The sequence below is a fragment of the Dryobates pubescens genome, chromosome 22 (assembly GCF_014839835.1).
Source record: "Dryobates pubescens isolate bDryPub1 chromosome 22, bDryPub1.pri, whole genome shotgun sequence".
NCBI lineage: Eukaryota > Metazoa > Chordata > Aves > Piciformes > Picidae > Dryobates > Dryobates pubescens.
The window spans coordinates 4991325-5011265 of NC_071633.1; the positions used below are offsets into that span (position 1 = coordinate 4991325).

Consider the following 19941-nt stretch of genomic DNA (forward strand, 5'->3'; position numbering starts at 1 on the left):
TGAGTTGGTCTTGGTTTGAAACATGATCTAGTAAATTACATATTTAAATAACAAGCCATCCTAAAGCTAATGAGTTGAAAGGAATGAGTCAGAGTTTTATCTAGATGTATAGGGATATAATGGGTTGTAAAATGAAACCGTACATTTGAGAGATTCCCCAGCTGAATTCAAGCAGGGCAGAGGGAAGGTTGGTAGGGTGATCAGATTAATGAATAATCAAGAAGGCAAAGTGAAGAGGGCCTGGCTTCCTTAGTGAGGTAAAAGAAGATAGGATTGTTCTTGTGGTGAATTGCAGAGAATAGAATAGAATAGAATAGAATAGAATAGAATAGAATAGAATAGAATAGAATAGAATAGAATTAACCAGGTTGGAAAAGACCTTTGAGATATGTAGAATAAACCAGCATGGGTACAAGGTATCTGTGGGGTTTAGGAAGTAACAAGCTAGAAAGGACTCCAAAATAAGTAGGGCAACGTTAAATATACCTGATCTGCTTGTGAAAGGATGATGTCATGCACTTGCTGGTGAGAGGAATTTAATGACCTGGGCATGTTTTACATTCAGAATTGGTTGCAATGATGCTGTCAACTAACAGTGCCCAAGTTCTTCATAGGATGCACAATGGCATATCAGAAATAGGTCTGTGAATGGTCAATGGAAGACACAGCCCAAGTTCTACAGGCTGGGGTCACAATGGCTGGAGAGTGGCCAGGCAGAAAGGGGACTTGGGGTACTGGTCGATAGTAGGCTGAACATGAGCCTGCAGTGTGCCCAGGTGGCCAAGAAGGCCAATGGCATCCTGGCCTGGATCAGAACAGTGTGGCCAGCAGGAGCAGGAAGGTCATTGTGCCCCTGTACTCAGCACTGGTTAGGCCACACCTTGAGTCCTGTGTCCAGTTCTGGGCCCCTCAGTTTAGGAAAGATGTTGAGTTGCTGGAAGGTGTCCAGAGAAGGGCAACAAAGCTGGGGAGGGGTTTGGAGCACAAGCTCTGTAAGGAGAGGCTGAGGGAGCTGGGGTTGCTTAGCCTGGAGAAAAGGAGAGTCAGAGAAAACCTTACTGCTCTCTAAAACTACCTGAAGGGAGGTTGTAGGCAGGTGGGGGTTGGTCTATTTTCCCAGGCAACCAGCACCAGAACAAGAGGACACAGTCTCGAGCTGCACCAGGGAAGGTTTAGGCTGGATGTTAGGAAGAAATTCTTCATAGAAAGAGAGATTGGCCATTGGAATGTGCTGCCCAGGGAGGTGGTGGAGTCCCCATCACTGGAGGTGTTTAGGAAGAGATTAGATGGGGTGCTTAGTGCCATGGTTTAGTTGATTAGATGGTATGGGGTGATAGGTTGGACTTGATGATCTCAAAGATATTTTCCAACCTGGTTAATTCTATTCTATTCTATTCTATTCTATTCTACTCTTTAGGGTCTTGTCTTGAAAGAGTCAGTGTCGTCAGTGTGCCTTGGAGAAGGCAGAAAGCTGTAGGGACATTGTGCTGCTGATACACATTGACCTAATCTCTGCATGGCACTTCACTTTGGTGCTTGATCCTGTGCTGGTATGGTCCATATTGCTAAAATATTTGCGAATATTTGGGGATTTGTTTCTCTTCAAAGCTGGCAGATCAAACCACAGCACATTCCGGTCAGCAAAATGTTCATGTTCTGCATCAAAGTCTTAGAAGGCCTCATGACACCTGATATGGGTAGATAGAGGCTTTGAAAGAGTTTTTTAAGGGCCTCCTTATCTGGTATCTAAATGCCTGAAATTTCTATCTATTCAGTCACAAAGTTGGACCACTCACTCAGTGAACAGACACAGAGAAAACTCTGGAATTTGTCAATTACACTGAAAGATGACATAAATGGAAATACATGAGATAAGGATCTGAGGAACTGCCTCCTCCTCAACACACCTGTGAAAGGGGGTTTAGCTTTACGGAGTCCTCGTAGCAAGTTTCACTCCCGGTCACTGGAGGAAGAGGATGCTTCCAACCGGGCCCCTGTACTTTCAGATATCATATGTGTAACTCAGTATGTCACCCATCTGGCATTCAGCATTTGGCATGCATCTGTGCTCCCACTGTTCTCAGCTCACTTTCTGAGCTGGCACTTCTTCCAGCTGAGTAACAATATCTATAATGCACTTCCATGCAGAATGCTCATGTAATATGAATTGCCTGGAAGAGATAGATGAAAAGAGTGGGGCTGCACAGATGCAGAGATTAGAAATGCAGAGATGAAAATAAATACATTTCTTTCCCTTTAGTTTCTCTCCAAAGAGAAAAAGGAGCCAAATAGCTTGAAACCCCCCCAAAACCATAAAATTAATTCCTTCTGCAACCTCATTCTGTCCTAAGCATTTTTCCTGCATTGTCAGTCATTTCCTCCTTCTGCTCTCATCCCAAACATCTCTTAAGCAAATAAGATCTTGCTATTATTGCTGCTTGTATTATAGGAGGACTAAGTCACAGCTCATGACCTTCAAGTAATGCCAATGTCAGTAAAACACTGAGGATCGATGTTAGATCCTGTCTTTTGGGACTGAGTCTACCAAGTCTAGAAATAGAAACAGATAAGGGAAGCATAATTCTTTATTTCAGAGCTTCTTCTGGTCACTTCTGAGAACCAGGAATTACTTTTTTTTGCCCTCTCCTTGACATACTGCTACCATATGTATTCATTTGTCTTCTTCAGTAAACAGTTATTTTATTCTATGTATAGTTAAGCACTTGCTGATTTGGGGGGCAGAAAGGAATTTCCCTTACTGGAGGCATGTCAAGGCATTTTAATTCCTTCCTATTTCAAGGGCCAAGAATGATGGCAATGCCATTGGCTTTTCCAGCTCTGTCTCAGTGGCATACAGCAGTTTTCTTGGAATTTACCTTCAACCTGCTAAAGCTCTTCATTTGTGCCATGGCATTAAAATGTTTTGTGGGGTTTGGAGTGTGACCAGAACATACTGGATGTTCAGGGGTGCCTCTGTATGAAAACACAACAGCACAGCTACATGGATTCCCTAGGCTGAGCTCAACCCATGGGGCACAGTCCTCTGTTAGGAATAATTTAGTATTTATGGAGGTGAAATAAAAGCAACAAGACAAAAGAGCAGGAAGAAGAAATACCAGCTATAGTTATGGATGTGCATTGAGAGATGCAAAGCAAAGGCAAGAAGATGTATTTGCTCTTGATTAAGAGTTACAGGGGAAATGGACTCACTGAAACAGCCACACACTAAATTCATGGTGCCACTTTTAATATGCAGTCAAGAAAAAGCATGAAAAAGCTATTTCTTACAAGAGTCATAATTTAACCCTAATTTATTTTACCCATTTATTTTATCCGTATAAATTTTTGCTTGGGGTGGGGGAAACTTGATCTGTTTTTGAGAAAGCTGTTCCTATAGTGCATAGTTGTGAGAGAGAATTGAATTTCAACTGACATTGTGGAATTATTTCATCATCAGCTCCTCAGTGTAACTAAATATTCACTGGTGCTCATGTATCTAAACACAGGCAAAATTTTCATTTGGAAGACGCATGTCTCTGATCATTCCTTAAATTACATTTTCCTTCCTCTTCCCTAAGGAACAGACTAAAGGAAACAGCTTGTCTTTAGTGAACATGAGAACAAAGGGAACTGTGGGCAACTCAGCTTTCAGCTGTGGCAAACAGAAGCTCATTTCAGCGACAGAACTGAGAAATGAGACTAAATTTCCTTCAAGAAAGAGCTACCTACTGTAACAATTCTGTTAATCTAATTGTTACCAAGGGTTGGCATTTAAATATATTCAGTCATAGCATGATTTTAACAGCAATAGTGGTTTAGAGAGGCAGGCACTGATTCATACTAGCTAAGAATCTGTTACAGCCAGTCTATGCACAAGTAAAAATTAAAACATATAGTGCTGCACTGGGCATTTTACTGAAGAGCTATCAGAAGAGATACAGGAAAGGTTACAAACCAAACTTGCCTTTATTCCTGCTTAGAAGCAAATAAAGTTTTTCTTGATGAATCTTTGGAACAGTTACAATCTATTGCTCTTGAAAAATTGCTGTCAGGAAGGTCTAACTTTTAAAAAGAATCTGTGAAAATCACAAGTGAAGCTCCCAGGAGCCCCAAATTCTTCTCATTAATAAATAAAGAGAGAAACCAAATGAGAACCCAAGACACCATTGTGGGTTTTGTGACCATATGGGTGTATTCAATTGTAAGGAAATGAAATTCAGAGTTAGAAAGTTACACATAAAGAAATTGTGAGTAAAGACAGAATTCAGGCCAAAATAGTTCAGAGAGTGCAACACAAACACTTGCAGCAGTCAGTCCCAGTAAATGTATTGAGCATGCTGTCAAAGGCAGAAATGTGCTGCACAGCCAGCTAGATGTTAACAATGAGATGGGGATCACATGGAACACAATGTGGAGACAGATTTAGGGCTGTTAAGCAGAGCTTCTTTACCATGTCAGGAAGCCTTTCTTTTTCTGCAGCCCCTTAATACCTGTCAAGTAGAAGTGGAATTTTTTCAGTTTGCTATTTAACAATTTGCATCAGGGTAAATACTCTACGTAAAGGGTGTGAAACAGAGGTGTCTTTGAGGAGAATTTTTGATTTGTAACTTCTCATTGCTTCCTGCCTCTGTAGCCCAAGGTCTGTTTCTCACTAGCTTATGGCTCTGCACCAATTTCTGAAGAACACACGCTGAGGTTAAAGGTTTCTGTCAAATCAGTTCCACATCAGATACCATGATGTCATATGTTAAGACATCTCCAGGATTTGTCTTAGCATTACATAGTTTTGCATAAAGGAAGTGTCCAGTCACTGCTGCTGGCTTCAGCCCTTTGCATAGCTCTACTGAATGAAAAATGGAGTTGGAAAAGGATGATCTTCCACAAAAAAAGGAATGAATGAACATTAAAACCAAGAAAAAAGCTATAAGAATGATTGAGAAAAAAGCTTCTTCCCCCAAGGGGCAGATATTAATTGAATCAAATTGAAATTCAGTTGAAGCAGTGGAGATTTGCAAGTGGATCATCACTTCACACATTTATTTAGACCTTGCAATATGCTTTACTTGAAATTATTCTTAGGATGATGCTTGGATCAAAATCAGCAATATTCAGTGAGCAGCTTCTGAAAAACCAGCAGAAAGAATGATCCCTTTGCCATGGATCTGTTTCCATATTAAGTCTTGTGTCCAAGAAAATCCCAGCTGTTTGAAATTCTTCCTGCTGTGTTGGCATTTATGAAAGTGGATTCTCTTCTGCTTTATCAGTAGCAAATGCATGGTGCCACTTTCTTACAATTAAAGCACTAATAAGAATCTCTCTTTTACTTGGCCAACTGTTTTAGCAAACTGTTTGGAGATCTAATTTCTAATTTCTCTAGAGGGTGGCAAATTCAATCAGATTTGGTTGAAACGGATGTGAAAATTAGCTCAAGGAAAGACTAGGGATATAAAGAATTATAGAATTGTTTTGTCTGAGAAAGACCTCTAAGGTCATTGATCCAATCATTGACCTAATACCACCATGCCCAGTAAACCATGTTGTGAAGTGCCATATCTACACTTTTTTTTAACACCTCCAGGAACCATGACTCCACCACTCTCTGGGCAGCCTATCTCCAATCTAAACCTCCCCAGTTGAAATCTGAGAGCATTTCCTCTTGTTCTGTCACCTGACACTATGGAGAAGAGACTGTCCCCCACCTCATTACAACACCTTTTCAGTAAAGAGCATTGAGGTCTCCCCTTAGCCTCCTTTTCTTGAGGTTGAGCAACCCCAGTTCCCCCATCCACTCCTCACCAGACCTGCTCTCCATGCCCTTCACCAGCTTTCCTTCTCTGGACCTGCTCCAAAATCTCAATGTCCTTCTTTAGTGAGGGTCCAAAACTCAGTGCAGTATTCGAGGTGCAGCCTCACCATTTGGACTCTCCAGAGGGACCCTGACCATCTGGACAGATGGGCAGAGTCCTACAGGATGGCATTCAGCAAGTCCAAGTGCTGGGTGCTGCACTTTGGCCACAACTCCATGCATGTGTTCAGAGAAGGGCAATGAGGCTGGGGAGAGGCCTCGAGCATAAGCCCTACGAGGAGAAGCTGAGGGAGCTCGGGTTGTTTAGCCTGGAGAAGAGGAGGCTCAGGGGAGACCTTATTGCTCTCTACAACTACCTGAAAGGTGGTTGTAGCCATTAGGGGATTGGTCTCTTCTCCCAGGCAGCCAGCACCAGGGGACAAGAGCAAAGCAACCAGAACAAGAGGACACAGTCTCAAGCTGTGCCAGGGGAAGTTTAGGCTGGAGGTGAGGAGAAAGTTCTTCCCAGAGAGAGTTGTTAGCCATTGGAATGTGCTGCCCAGGGAGGTGGTGGAGTCACTGTCCATGGAGGTTTTCAAGATGGGACTGGACATGGCACTTGGTGCCATGGTTTAGTAGTCATGAGGTGTTGGGTGACAGGTTGGACTTGATGATCTCTGAGGTCTTTTCCCACCTTATTGATTCTATGATTGTTGAGTACAGGGGCATGATCAGTTCCCTATTCCTATAGCAGACCTACACCTGTGACTGCCTAAGCTGTATCTCCTTAGGGAATGATGCTAAACAAGTGTTGACGTCCATGTGTGGTCTGGGTCTAATTAGACTAGGTGGAGGCAGACACTACCTCAGTCAAGCAGTTAGTGTATTTGTTACATACAGAATATGTGTTTGAATACATTCTGATTGATATGTGAGCATATGTGGAATAAGGCATTGGAATGGCACTGAAGTTACTTCCTTTCCTTTTTTTCCCCCACTTTTACAGAGTATTTGGTGCTGCTATACTGCTGACATCCTCCCTCAACATGTTAATACCATCTGCAGCCAGGGTGCACTATGGGTGTGTCATCTTTGTTAGGATCTTGCAGGGCCTCGTCGAGGTATGGAACCCTAAACCAACCAGTTAATGTCACAGATGCTTGATAGCCTTGATTTAGCAATTGCAGCTTCAGGGGGGGAAACAAAAATGGCTTTCAGTTTATTACTGATTTTCAGTGTAATGAAGTTCAGTGTGAGAACTGGGTTGGACTAGATGACCTTTAGAGGTCCCTTCCAACCCAGACCATTCTGTGTAACAACAGCTATTTGGCTTTCCTTCATCTATAAAATTACCTAGCAAAGAGACAAATAAGATATGTATTTAACACTGAAGTTTCACTGAAATTCTGTACTGCATGGAGCTTATGCTGATGCTATTCTCAAAACCTGTTTGCTCTCCAGCCTCACGGATTTGATCTATAATAAAGAATAAAGCTTCTCTCACAGGGCCAGGCCATGCTGTTGTTGGAATGAATTGAGATAGCTACCACAAGTTAAAAGAGGAAAAATTGGAGCCTGCCTTCCAGATTCATTTGTTTGCTTGTTTCTTCACTGAAAGGCAGGTTTTTAGGCCTGTGATTGCTGGTTCTTTATTCCTCAGGGCTACACACTTCCATTGCATGAGCTGACTTTTAACTTGTGCACTTTATTGTGCAAAAAGGCACCAAAAGAGGTTAAAGGATGTGCCTGTAAATTAGGTATTGTCAGTCAAATTCATAAAGTATGTGTGTGTGTAAATCTGGATTCATTCCTGAAAAGTGCTCTGCATGTGCAGAGGTGTGCTTGACTGCAGGGAGGGGAGGAACAGAAGCAAGTGGGCAGTTACAAAAGAAAATAACTGGTTTAGACCCTCTCATGTCTCTGACACTGTTCAAAGGAACTGTGAATGCAAAACATCTCCAACAAGTCTGTTTGAAGCAGGCATGCAATAATTTCTGTTAAAAATTACCATACATATTGTATGACATTTCCTAAATTTTTAACACTCTGAATTTAAAGGCTGGGTTTGAAGAGAGACCTAAAAAAAGTAACTGGTTTAAGATCAAACTAATTAATTAGAACTCCATTATTTGCTTTGAGTGCTCAAGAAGATTTATTAAAGACAAAGATAATGAACAACCTCTCTCTTCACATTATATTTTTAAGCTCTCACTGATCTTGTTTTCCAGTTTTGGAGCACTGGAACAGTAATCTGTACTTCCTAAATTATGCTTGAAATATTAAATCCAACAAAGGAAGAAGACCACCAAAAGTGAGGGTTGGAGCAACCAGCCCAGCACTAGAAAGACTACAGAGGGTTTGTGTTTTCACCCTTCCTTTGACCCTGCTACCTGTGCATTAAGATCCTTTCTTTCTAATTATTCTCAAGTTTTTCCTGGAAGGGGGAACAGAAAGAATTAGTTATGGTTTATAGCTGTTTTATAAGGCCTCTCTAATGATTTGGTGTGCAAAATCCTTTGCAACTGTAATAGAAATTGAAGGTTTTTTGATGGCTGTGCTCAGACTTTGCTATGGAAGGGCAAAGCATTCTCCACTTCTTGTTTGTAGCAATTGAAAAAAATGAAATAATCATGCAAAGACAATGAACTGAGTGATTGATCCTCATTAGCTAACGTGTGGCAAACCATTCCCCAGGGGGTCACCTACCCTGCCTGCCATGGTATTTGGAGCAAGTGGGCCCCCCCATTAGAAAGAAGTAGGTTAGCAACCACTTCCTTTTGTGGTAAGTAACTTTCTATTTTTTGTCTTTCATGTGTCACATAAAAGAATTTTGAGATGGATTTTTTCACCCTTTTCATCCCCACATATCTTGTTTTGTAGGTTCCTATGCAGGAGCTGTCATTGCAATGCCTTTAGCTGGAATTCTAGTGCAATATACTGGGTGGTCTTCTGTGTTCTATGTGTATGGTATGCATTTTTGCTCATCTCACTCCAATATTGTATGTCTTTACTATACCCTTTCTAAGTATTTGAAAGCTACTTAAGAGGCAAGGGGAGGGGGAAGAGAGAAGTAGGACAGTAAAGCTAAAAATGCAGTCTAGAGAAAAGGACAATGAATGAATAGCACTGAAAGGAGAGTTCTGGAAAGCAGCATTATTAAATAAGAAGAGAAGCCAGTACATGGTGAAACCTTCATCATTTCTTGTACAAGTTGTGCAAACTGCTATGTAGATCTAGAGAGCCTTGCTCTTCCATTTATACAACTGCAGGTTTAGAGGACCTGCCCTGAATAGGGTGTCCTGATTCTTATCTGAAGGCCTGCACAACTTCATTCCCACTAGTTCTGCTACCTTAACAGTGATGAAAAAGTATGTCCCCAAAAGTTCATTCTGCAGTGTAAAATTGATGTGAATTAGAGGGAAGCCTTGTAAGAAATTTAATAAAACTACCCAGAAAGTGAATTGCTGTGTTGAAAACAATGCCACAGTCTTGTATTTTGCAGGTAAAAACGTAGTGCAGTAATCAAACAACATTGGCTTAAAGCGAAACAGAACTTCATTTACAGTCTGGTGTAATGGAGTGGAAAGTGTTTCACTGCACTGCATTGTCCAAATTGATGCTAAAGTACCAGTGAATATTCACTTACTGTGAAATCATCCTGTAAATGAAACAAAGACTTTACTGCTATGGCTCTGCATGTGTTTTGCACAAACAGGGTTTGCAGGATCCAATTCCCTGTTAGAATGGCTCAGTAGCAGAGCAGTGACAACAATTGCCACTTGCATTTCCTACAATTGTTCCCAGATCTTTTTCCTTGTTTGCTGCTTTACTGTGCATTTCTTTTTAAAGTCTTTCTTTCCATTCCAAAGGGAGCTTTGGCATAGTCTGGTACATGTTTTGGCTTTTGGTTTCCTATGAGAGTCCTGCAAAGCACCCTACAATCACGGATGAAGAAAGGAGATACATAGAAGAAAGCATTGGAGAGAGTGCCAACCTCCTAGGTGCAATGGAAGTAAGAATGTTGCTCACACGTTTGTTTCCCATGAGATAGGAATAAAGCCCAAAAGCTTCCAATGGAAAACAAACAAGCAAACAAAATCCCCCCCCAAACCCCAACCAAAACCACAAACCAACAACAAAAAAACCCAAACCCCCAACTAAAACCCCAACAAAAACCAACACAAACACACAAACTCAACCCAAACAACAACAAAAACAACCCACACACAAAAAATCCAAACCCTCCTCTTCTTTAAGACAGAAATACATGTTTCAAACAACTGAATGGTTTGGGGGTTCAGAAGGTTTGAGCTGCTTATGGATTTCTGGATGGGTACTGCTTGTGCACAAACAGAAAACAGGTTCCAGGTCGAACAGATCACTCATGGACTTTATGCCTCTCTTTCTGCTCCAGAGTATACAAAACAGCTACAGCTACATTTGAAATTGCAGCTTTGTTGAGATTTCTATACTGTTGAGTTGAAGCAGTTCTTTTTCTTCCTATACAATCCTTTCTGGAAGATTTTCTTCTACTAAAAAGTCAACTGAAGGAAAAGCACTACTTGGTGTTTCCTGAGGTCCTTGGAATATCAGACAAAGCAAATCTTGATTATTCTGTGTTTCATTTGCGAGAAGGACTGCAAGTAGCCACAGAGAATGCTAGGAGAGCCACAGGAACATTCCCCTTCATTGTGGTATTTGCTGGGAACACGCTGTCAAGCCTCTCATAATCTGACTTAGTTGTGTACTGATTTAATTCTCAAGAGCTCCTGAACAAAACAGCTATAAACTCCAAGAATTTTCCAGCCACTTTAGAGTAGAATAGAATAGAATAGAATAGAATAGAATAGAATAGAATAGAATAGAATAGAATAGAATAGAATAGAATAGACCAGGTTGGAAAAGACCTTTGAGATCATCAAGTCTAACCTATCATCCAACACCATCTAATCAACTAAACCATCACACCAAGTGCCCCATCCAGTCTTTTCCTAAACATGTCCAGTGATGGTGACTCCACCACCAATGCTAAATGATAGTCTTATTTCTCTAACCATTGGAAAGCTTGAGAGAAACTATCACCATTCTTGCTCACTGAAGAAAAATAAATAATGGCTTAAGCCATCATCTGCTCAGAGTTTTACACCACCTATTCCCAGCAGATCCTCACTACTATTTCTTTGTTATGTTTTCTAAGTGGTCAGAGTGTTGGCTCTTGATTGAATTCAGGAATAAACCTTTTTCCTCTCAGAAAAACCCCTTTGATCCAGATTAAATAGGCAATAGGAAATATTTGAGAGGCATTTCTTTGATAGTTGGCAGTTCTAGGTGTTCTGGAGGAAGCTTCTGGTTTGATAGTCATTAGAAGTCAGCAGTGTTCATGGTTTCTTAATCTGACATGAAATGAGACACTTCAAAGGATGTCCATATAGTTCTGATTTGGGCTGGATAATTTATGTTTCTAATTGTTGCTTTGTAATTAAACATTTGTTGGAAGAGATTAGTTTGTATCAATAGTTGCATTGCTTGTAATGTATTGAGGCTGAAGTTCTTCCCATAGCATTGGTTTCTTGCTGACTTCTCATTAACTAAGTCTCTTACTAAAGTGCAACTTCATAGGTGTAGAAGGTATTGCACATATGACAGTATCACAGTATCACCCATCTAGGGGCTGGTTTTCTCTGATGAAGAGCCAGTATTCAAATCAACAGGAGACTAAATTCAGCCTGAAATCATGTTGAAGCAATTTTCACACACTCCTCTGTGTCTGGATCCTGTATTTGGATGGGCACAGATGGGCAGCACCCTTGGCTCCTGGAGAGATGCTGGGACTCAGCAGGACTGTAGTTCTATCCATCTGTCTTTTTTCCTTTTTGTTTTTGTTTTCACTGAGCAATTCCTTTTAAAAATAAAACAACCCAAACAAAACTATCTATTGACCAAGCAGTTTCACCTGAACCTTGATCAAAAGATCATTCAGAATGCTGGGATTAAGTTTCAATTCTAGAAGTCACGTTTAGAGTATATCTGCATGAAACACTGCAACACTGTCTGTTAAAGACATATTATTGGTTTTGACCTAGTTGAGATGATTTAGCTAATGGCACATCTCTGTGAATGCTGTCAGAGAATCACAGAAACATTCAGGTTGGAAAAGACCCTCAGGATCACTAAGTCTGACCAATAACCCTGCACTACAAGGTTCATCCCTAAACCATAGCTCCAAGCATCGCATCCAAATGACATTTAAACACATCCACATGTGGTGACTCCACCACATCCCTGGGCAGCCTGTTCCAATGTCTGACCACTTTCTGTGAAAATTTTTTCCCTAATGTCCAGTCTAACCTACCCAGTCATAGCTTGAGGCCATTCCCTCTTGTTCTATCACTAATTACCTATGAGAAGAGACCAGCACCAGCCTCTCCACAACATCCTTTTAGGAAGCTGTAGAGAGCAATGAGGTCTCCCCTCAGACTCCTCTTTTCCAAACTAACCATTCCCAGCTTCTTCAGTCATTCTTCACAAGATTTATTCTCCAGGCCCTTCCCCATCTTCCTTGCCCTCCTCTGCACTGACTCCAGCACCTCCACATCTCTCTTCTATTGAGATACCCAAAACTGGACACAATACTCAAGGTGTGGCCTCCTCAGAGCTGAGTACAGGGGGACAGTTGCCTCCATACTCCTGCTGGACACAGCATTCAGACCAGGATGCCATTGGCTTTCCTAGCCACCTGGGCACACTGCTTGCTCATATTCTGTCCCATTCTGTCAAGACACCTTTCTGCCAGACACCTTTCCAGCTAGTCATGCAGCTAAGCGTCATTGAGTTTCTCCACTTGTGCATGCTGCAGTAATTTTTACTTGCTTTGTCCTGAGCTTAAATCCTGATCATCAAAAGGTGGGTGCATGTACTGCATGACAACTGAAGTCACTGGAATCAGATACACAAAGGTGTGCATAAACCACCTTGTTGGAGTGTAGGTAAAAATAACAGGAGAAGGGAAGGTCAGCTGAGGGTGATCAAAATGGTGACTGGACCCCTCTTTCTATGTTTCAGAAATACAAAACTCCATGGAGAAAATTTTTTACATCTATGCCAGTCTATGCAATAATTGTTGCAAACTTCTGCAGAAGCTGGACTTTTTACTTGCTGCTTATTAGCCAGCCTGCTTACTTTGAGGAAGTGTTTGGATTTGAAATAAGCAAGGTACGTAAAAATGACAAAGCTTTTATCTTAGCTGAGTAAATAACAGAAGTCCATTTGTGGGATTTATTAGGAGAAAAGTGTTCTGTGTCTTTATCAGAGGGTTATGAGTCTGAAATCTTATCCCTGCCACTTTCTGCTCCCTTGACCATCATGTATCAGTGCAGATATGGTGGCAAAGGATTGGATAGAGGATGGCAAAGGCAGGATGAGATTGGAAGATGGTCTAATTGGGCTGTATTGCAAACAACACCAGTTCAGTGCTTGAAACAGGATCATGAATGATACAGGGAGGTACCAAGAGAGCCATTACATTTCTGTCCCTGACAGCACAGGGGATGCAGGATCCCATCAAAGCTGTGAAGTGATTGACAAGTGATACAAATTTTCCAAGTGCATTTTACAAAGCAGGAGCCCCTAGTTTCAAGAAGGACATTGAAATTAATTGTCTGGCTTTCCTTCAGAACATACAATGACAACTTAAGATTGGCTTTGGTCACTTAATAAACCAAGATAAACGGCCCAAAACTGAAGAGAAACAATTAATTAGCTGCCAAATGCTTCCAAAAATGAAGAATTAATATTTTCTCATGGTTTGTCCTCTGCTAATTCTAATGATTATTCTAGGTGGGCATCTTATCTGCTGTGCCACATTTAGTGATGACAATTATTGTTCCTATTGGGGGACAAATTGCAGACTTCTTAAGAAGCAAGCAGATTCTTTCAACCACTACTGTAAGGAAGATAATGAACTGTGGAGGTAAGTCTTCCTATTTGATTAAAAAGCTGCTCATAGAGATTCAGTGCCCATCTTGTATGCTGTGTGCCATGTGCTTTTATGTGCTTCTGAAGCAATACCCTGAGCAACTTTTTGCACACTCTGCCCTGAGAGCCCAGGCAAGTACCTGTGATTACCTCTGACAGGTTAAAGGCACACGAGCCGAATGCTGGTTGTGATAACAGCTGCAAAATTCATAAGCAGGTTAAGTGCATATTCCTTTTAGGGTTGGCTAGAATGACCTAACCAAACCCCACATATTTCTTTTCATTTGCCAGCTGTCAGGAAGTAACAATAAATTCACATACAGAGAACACAATAAGAATTATTTGAGAGAGCAAGCATGTGGGGTGGTTTTTTAGGGGCGAAAGAAGTACCTGATTATGTTCCACTTGGCAATAATATTTTGTCTCTGTCTTCTCATGAAACATTACCCTACCCTAAGGCCTGAAATATTTGAGAGGGAATGAAATCTGATGCCTGGTTTTCTTTATGATTTCCCCAGGTTTTGGTATGGAAGCAACTCTTCTTCTCGTGGTGGGATATTCTCACAGTAAAGGAGTGGCTATTTCATTCTTAGTGCTTGCTGTGGGCTTTAGTGGATTTGCCATATCTGGTAAGATTATATTACAGTTATTAGGAACTCATTGTATCTTAAGTGATAGAATACCATTATACAATGACACCTAAATGTCCATGTCTGCATTTAAATACAGGCCTTTAGCTATTTTTTCCCAATCTATATTATTTAATGCTTTGTTAGTATTGTGATTTTTTTTCCCCTTTTATTACTTTGGAGACTAACTATTAGCAACTTTTTTTCTGATTTAAAATTCAGCTCTTCTGTTCTCCTGCTGTTATATCATCCCTTTCCCTTTGTCTTTCCCAAACTGGGAGGTGGTAGAGTTACCATCCCTGGAGGTGTTCACGGGGGGATTGGACATGGCACTTGAAGCCATGGTTTAGTTAGTCATGAGGTGTTGGGTGACAGGTTGGACTTGATGATCCTTGAGATCTCTTCCAACCTTATTGATTCTATGATTCTATGATTCTGTGATTCTATGAACATGCCACCTGACCTTCCCTTGTTTCCCCATTGTGATCTTAGTATCCCCTCCCATGCTGGTTCCTTATGTTTAAAACAGGCTCTTTGTTTTTGTGCCAAACATCTAAACTCTCCTTAATCAAATCTGCCCTTAAAATAATGAATTCTGCAAGGTACTGTGCCTGTCTTGTACAATTTGACAAGTGTATTGCACTTTCTCTACCAGCTATCATAGAATCATAGAATGGTTTGAGTTGGAAGGGACCTCTAAAGGTCATCCAGTCTGACTCCCCTGCAGTGAGCAGGGACATCCTCCTCTAGATCAGGTTGCTCAGAGCCTTGTTCAGCCTGACCTTATACATCTCCAGGGATGGGACCTCAATCACCTCCCTGGGCAACCTGTTCCATTGTTCCACCACCCTCACAGTGCAGAACTTGTTCCTAACATCCAATCTAAATCTCCTCTTCTCTAATTTCAAACCATTGCCTCTCATCCTGTCACTGCAGGCCTTTGGAAACAGTTCCTCTGCTGCCTTCTTGTAGGTCCCCTTTAGGTACTGGAAGGCTACTATTAGGTCTCGCTGAAGCCTTCTCTTCTCCAGGCTGAACAACTCCACCTCCCTTAGCTCGTCCTCATAGCAGAGGTACTCTAACCCCCTCATCATTTTTGGGGCCCTCCTCTGGACCCACTCCATCAGGTCCATGTCCTTGCTATGTTGAGGGCTTCAGACCTGGATGCAGTACTCCAGGTATGGTCTCACCAGAGCAGAGTAAAGTGGCAGAATCACTTCTCTTGATCTGCTGGCCATGCTTCTTTTGATACACTTTTACCCATACTACACTGCCTGCCTTTTCCCACTCATTATCTTTATGGACCAAAAGATTTATTTTCTGTTTTCACTTACTTAAGCTCTTATTTCGTGGACAATGAGTTCTGTCACTTCAGAGGAGCATGTTTTTAAATAGCATTAAATCATTACTGCATAATTTCAACAGAATGAAGCTGCTGAAAATGCGAAAGAACAAATATATATATAAAAAAATAATTAATAAACCATTTATAGATACTGTCTTTTAACTTCATTTCCCCACTTAAGAGCAAAGAGGAACTCCCTTCTGCTATGAAGTGAGACAAACAAGGAAAATGTGAGCAGTGGAAAAGTGGTACAAGATGGAAGAAGAAATGATATGTTATTTACAGCACAAAATGGTCATGAAGGACACTGTGAACTATGAACTTTCTCCCTGCCTAAATACCTTCTGGGTTCTCTACTCCACATAGTCACTAGTGGGATTTGTAATTTGGTTTTTAATGCATTTTGGGGGGGGAGAAAATACATTGGGTATGCTTTTAGAACATGCTTTTAAAGGAAAAATGAAACCTCAGAGTGTCTCTAGGAATATTTAACCCTCACAAGCCTTTCAAGAAAAAGAAATGCCATTAAACAGCCCAAATACGTCACAGTGAAATTGTCAAGCGATAGCATTACTTTTCAGCACCAAAGTAATGCCCTGCTGACCTTTGTATTGCAGGATTCAATGTCAACCACTTAGACATTGCCCCAAGGTATGCCAGCATCTTAATGGGGATTTCTAATGGAGTTGGGACCTTGTCTGGAATGGTTTGCCCTATCATCGTGGGAGCAATGACAAAGAACAAGGTAAATGGCAATCAGTTTTCACATATTGCAGGTTAATAGAAGTGGTTTCCATAAAAAGACCTTTCCATAGTACATCTTGCCAGGATGTTCGTATTAGACTGTGGGACCTCCATGGGATAGCATCCAGAAAGTTAGAAATCTGAAGCATGCTTCACTATATGCTGACCAGATCAGTGCTTTGGTCAATGATTTTTTTTTTTTTTCCAAAGTAAAATAGATCTAAATAATTGGAAACCAGACATTGAAATGTTTTAGCTGTGTTGACTGCTACAGCCTCAACTCCTTGGTTGCATGGTTTAGTTGATTAGGTGGTGTTGGATGATAGGTTGGACGTTATGATCTTGAAGGTCTCTTCCAATCTGGTCTATTCTATTCTATTCTATTCTATTCTATTCTATTCTATTCTATTCTATTCTATTCTATTCTATCCTTATTACTCTCTACAACTACCTGAAGGGAGGTTGTAGACAGACAGATGTTGGTCTCTTCTCCCAGGCAGCCAGCACCAGAACAAGAAGACACAGTCTCAGGCTGTGCCAGGGGAGGTTCAGGCTAGATGTTAGGAAAAAGTTCTATACAGAAAGAGTGATTGCACATTGGAATGGGCTGCCTGGGGAGGTGGTGGAGTCTCCATCACTGGAGGTTTTCAGGAGGAGACTTGATGGGGTGCTTGGTGCCGTGGGTTAGTTGTTTGGGTGGTGTTTGATTGGTTGATGGGTTGGACGCGGTGATCTTGAAGGTCTCTTCCAACCTGGTTTATTCTATTCTATTCTATTCTATTCTATTCTATTCTATTCTATTCTATTCTATTCTATTCTATTCTATTCTATTCTATTCTATTCTATTCTAATGTAAATGTTTCAGTTCAGAAGAGCTAGCTAAGTCCATGCCCTATTCTTCTTTGCAGACACGTGAAGAGTGGCAGTATGTCTTCCTCATTGCTGCTTTAGTTCATTATGGAGGGGTTATCTTCTATGGCATATTTGCTTCAGGAGAGAAACAACCCTGGGCAGACCCTGAACAGACAAGTGAAGAGAAATGTGGCTTTATTCATGAAGATGAACTTGCTGAAGAGACAGGGGACATTACTCAGAATTATGTAAATTATGGTACCACCAAGTCTTACGGTGCTACAACCCAGGTCAATGGTGGCTGGCCTAATGGCTGGGAGAAAAAAGAGGAATTTGTACAAGAGGAAGTACAAGACTCATACAACTACAAGGGAGGAGATTATTCATAACAAACCTAACTATTGGGTATATTTTGTAGTGTTTGTGATTCAATTCATTGTGATTGTTTGCACACAGAAATAAAACGTGGTATAAACATGTAAACACATATCAAACAGGAAGGTCTTACTGTAAAAAAAAATAATCAACAAAAAGAACAAAAAAACCCCACCCTTACATCAAAGTGCAATCTGTATGAGTTGTGACATGTCATCACTTTCATTAGGTTATATTTGTTCTATAAACATTAGAGTTTTAAGGGTTTACTGGTCAAAACTATAGAGACAATTAGATACTTGCAGTATACAAGAGCTAAAACTCATAACTAAGGACTAAAGCACAACTAAGCAACCAAGTTGGCACATCTAATGCTCTTTTTAGAAAGCCAAAATGACTTGATCATTTAAAATGCACTTATATATTTGTTACACTGTATGGAAAGAGACTGTGTTGAATGCACACGTTTACTCAGTGCAATGTAGGAGTTGTGTGTCTGGTCTAGGACAAGAGCTTGCTTCAAGAAGGAAGGTCGAGTCCTAGGCATTTCCAGAGGGTTGATCCCAGTTCCTTTCATGGTGATCTGTCGAGCCTAAGGAACAAATAGGGCATAGTGTGTGTTTATTGTGGTTACATGCTGCTGGCTACTCTCTGATGAATAAAAGAATTATTTAGGAGTTTTATACTGAATGTTTGGGCACAAGTTCTTATTTCTATTCTTTAGAGAATCTTATGAAATTATAGGCATTGCCTTGTTCTTCCCTGTGTTCATCAACTCTGTGAAATCAATATATAGTTCTGAGTCTGACTTTTCATGCAGACTGCCAAATCCCTTTATCAAAAAGACAAGATTTATTATTCTAACTCTTTGCAGTATATTCCACCTTTGTACTGGTGTCTTTAGAGAAAGGAAAAAAAAAATAGTAACAAACAAAACCACAATATAACCTAGAAAAATATATAGTCTTTTACAAAAATTCCAAAGAGAAATCTACTATGAGTAAGTAACCTTATGAAAAAAAGGATTTATCTGTGTTGCAGAATATTTTCAAGCCAATAGAAGAAACAGAGAATAATTTAATCCTTAACCTTCCCTTAATAGCGTTCCTATTTTTACACACCGTGCCACAGTTGTATACATAGATAGAGGTTTATTGAAGAGACTCTAATTATAAAAGAAAAGAAATGTTGCTATTTTAGAAATCCCTGAGATAGTTAAAAAGAAATAAAAATGTATTTGTCTTTCGATTAAACCTAATAATAATGGACACTGAAGATGAGTAACGTAGAAACTCACAATAAACCAAAGTGGTAAATAACTAGTGTTGGGTTGGAAGAAGCCAACAAGCATCAGGCTTGTCTTTTCAGCATAACTCAACAGTGACTGCAACATTAGTGTACCAAGCAATAAGTGCAATGCATTACAAAGTGCATAATCTTCTAGACTCTGTATTAACCTTCATTTAGCTTGTTGTATATACTTGGGGTTGTTGGGATGAAACCAAACGGAACCAGCTGAAATTAGCAACACCAGACCACTTCTTAATACTCTAAACTGACAATGATGATCCATTTCTTAATTCAATCAAATGATTATTATTGTATGTAACAATCCATTCTGGATTCTTGGTCTGTTCATTGTATTGTGCTAGTGATTGGAAACCCTGCTACCGCAATATACAACTTGAGGATTGTTTCTTCTCCTTTTCTTTTTTTTTGTTTGTTTCTTTGTTTTGGGGTTTGTTTTGTTTTGTTTTGTTTTGTTTTTAATGCAAATCATACCTTGACCTTAAGGAAAAAAAAAAAAAAAGAAAAAGTATTTTGCTTTGTGCCTCAAAGTGATGTAAAATGTGACCATAGCTTTTGCTGTGTTTAATGAAAAAGATGTGGACTGTGTCACTTCTGTTGCTGCAAAAAGTGTTAATAAAATGCTCTATTTATCCTTTTATATAAAAAAGGACCATCCTAGTTTCTTGCCATTTTATTCAGATGCACTTTAGTGTGGATGACCAAATTCTGCTGTCGATGTGGAGATAATATCTCAAGTCCCAGGTGGGAGCTGTGCTGAATATTCAGCATCCTGCATTACTTACTCTCTCCTCCGGTCATGCACAAGCGTGCTGTGGGTAAGGCAGTTTACTCTAGATTGCTGCTCCTCCTCCCATAAGGATGGCCAGAGTAGGTGTAGAAGAGAAAGGAGCAGGAGAATTGGTGTGCTGGACAGTGCAGCAGGACTG

General features: G+C 40.4%; 1 protein-coding gene across 1 annotated transcript in view; it reads left to right on the top strand.

The window, feature by feature from the left end:
- Positions 1-19668, top strand: part of SLC17A6 (solute carrier family 17 member 6) — a 34687-nt gene extending 15019 nt beyond the window's left edge. The window contains exons 4-12 of the mRNA XM_009901326.2: positions 6792-6906; positions 8480-8567; positions 8666-8752; positions 9655-9797; positions 12848-12997; positions 13622-13754; positions 14278-14388; positions 16351-16478; positions 17386-19668. Coding sequence (XP_009899628.1) covers positions 6792-6906; positions 8480-8567; positions 8666-8752; positions 9655-9797; positions 12848-12997; positions 13622-13754; positions 14278-14388; positions 16351-16478; positions 17386-17718 — 1288 coding nt within the window. The 3' untranslated portion in view covers positions 17719-19668. The remainder of the gene's footprint in view (positions 1-6791; positions 6907-8479; positions 8568-8665; positions 8753-9654; positions 9798-12847; positions 12998-13621; positions 13755-14277; positions 14389-16350; positions 16479-17385) is intronic.
- The last annotated feature ends 273 nt before the right edge of the window (positions 19669-19941 follow it).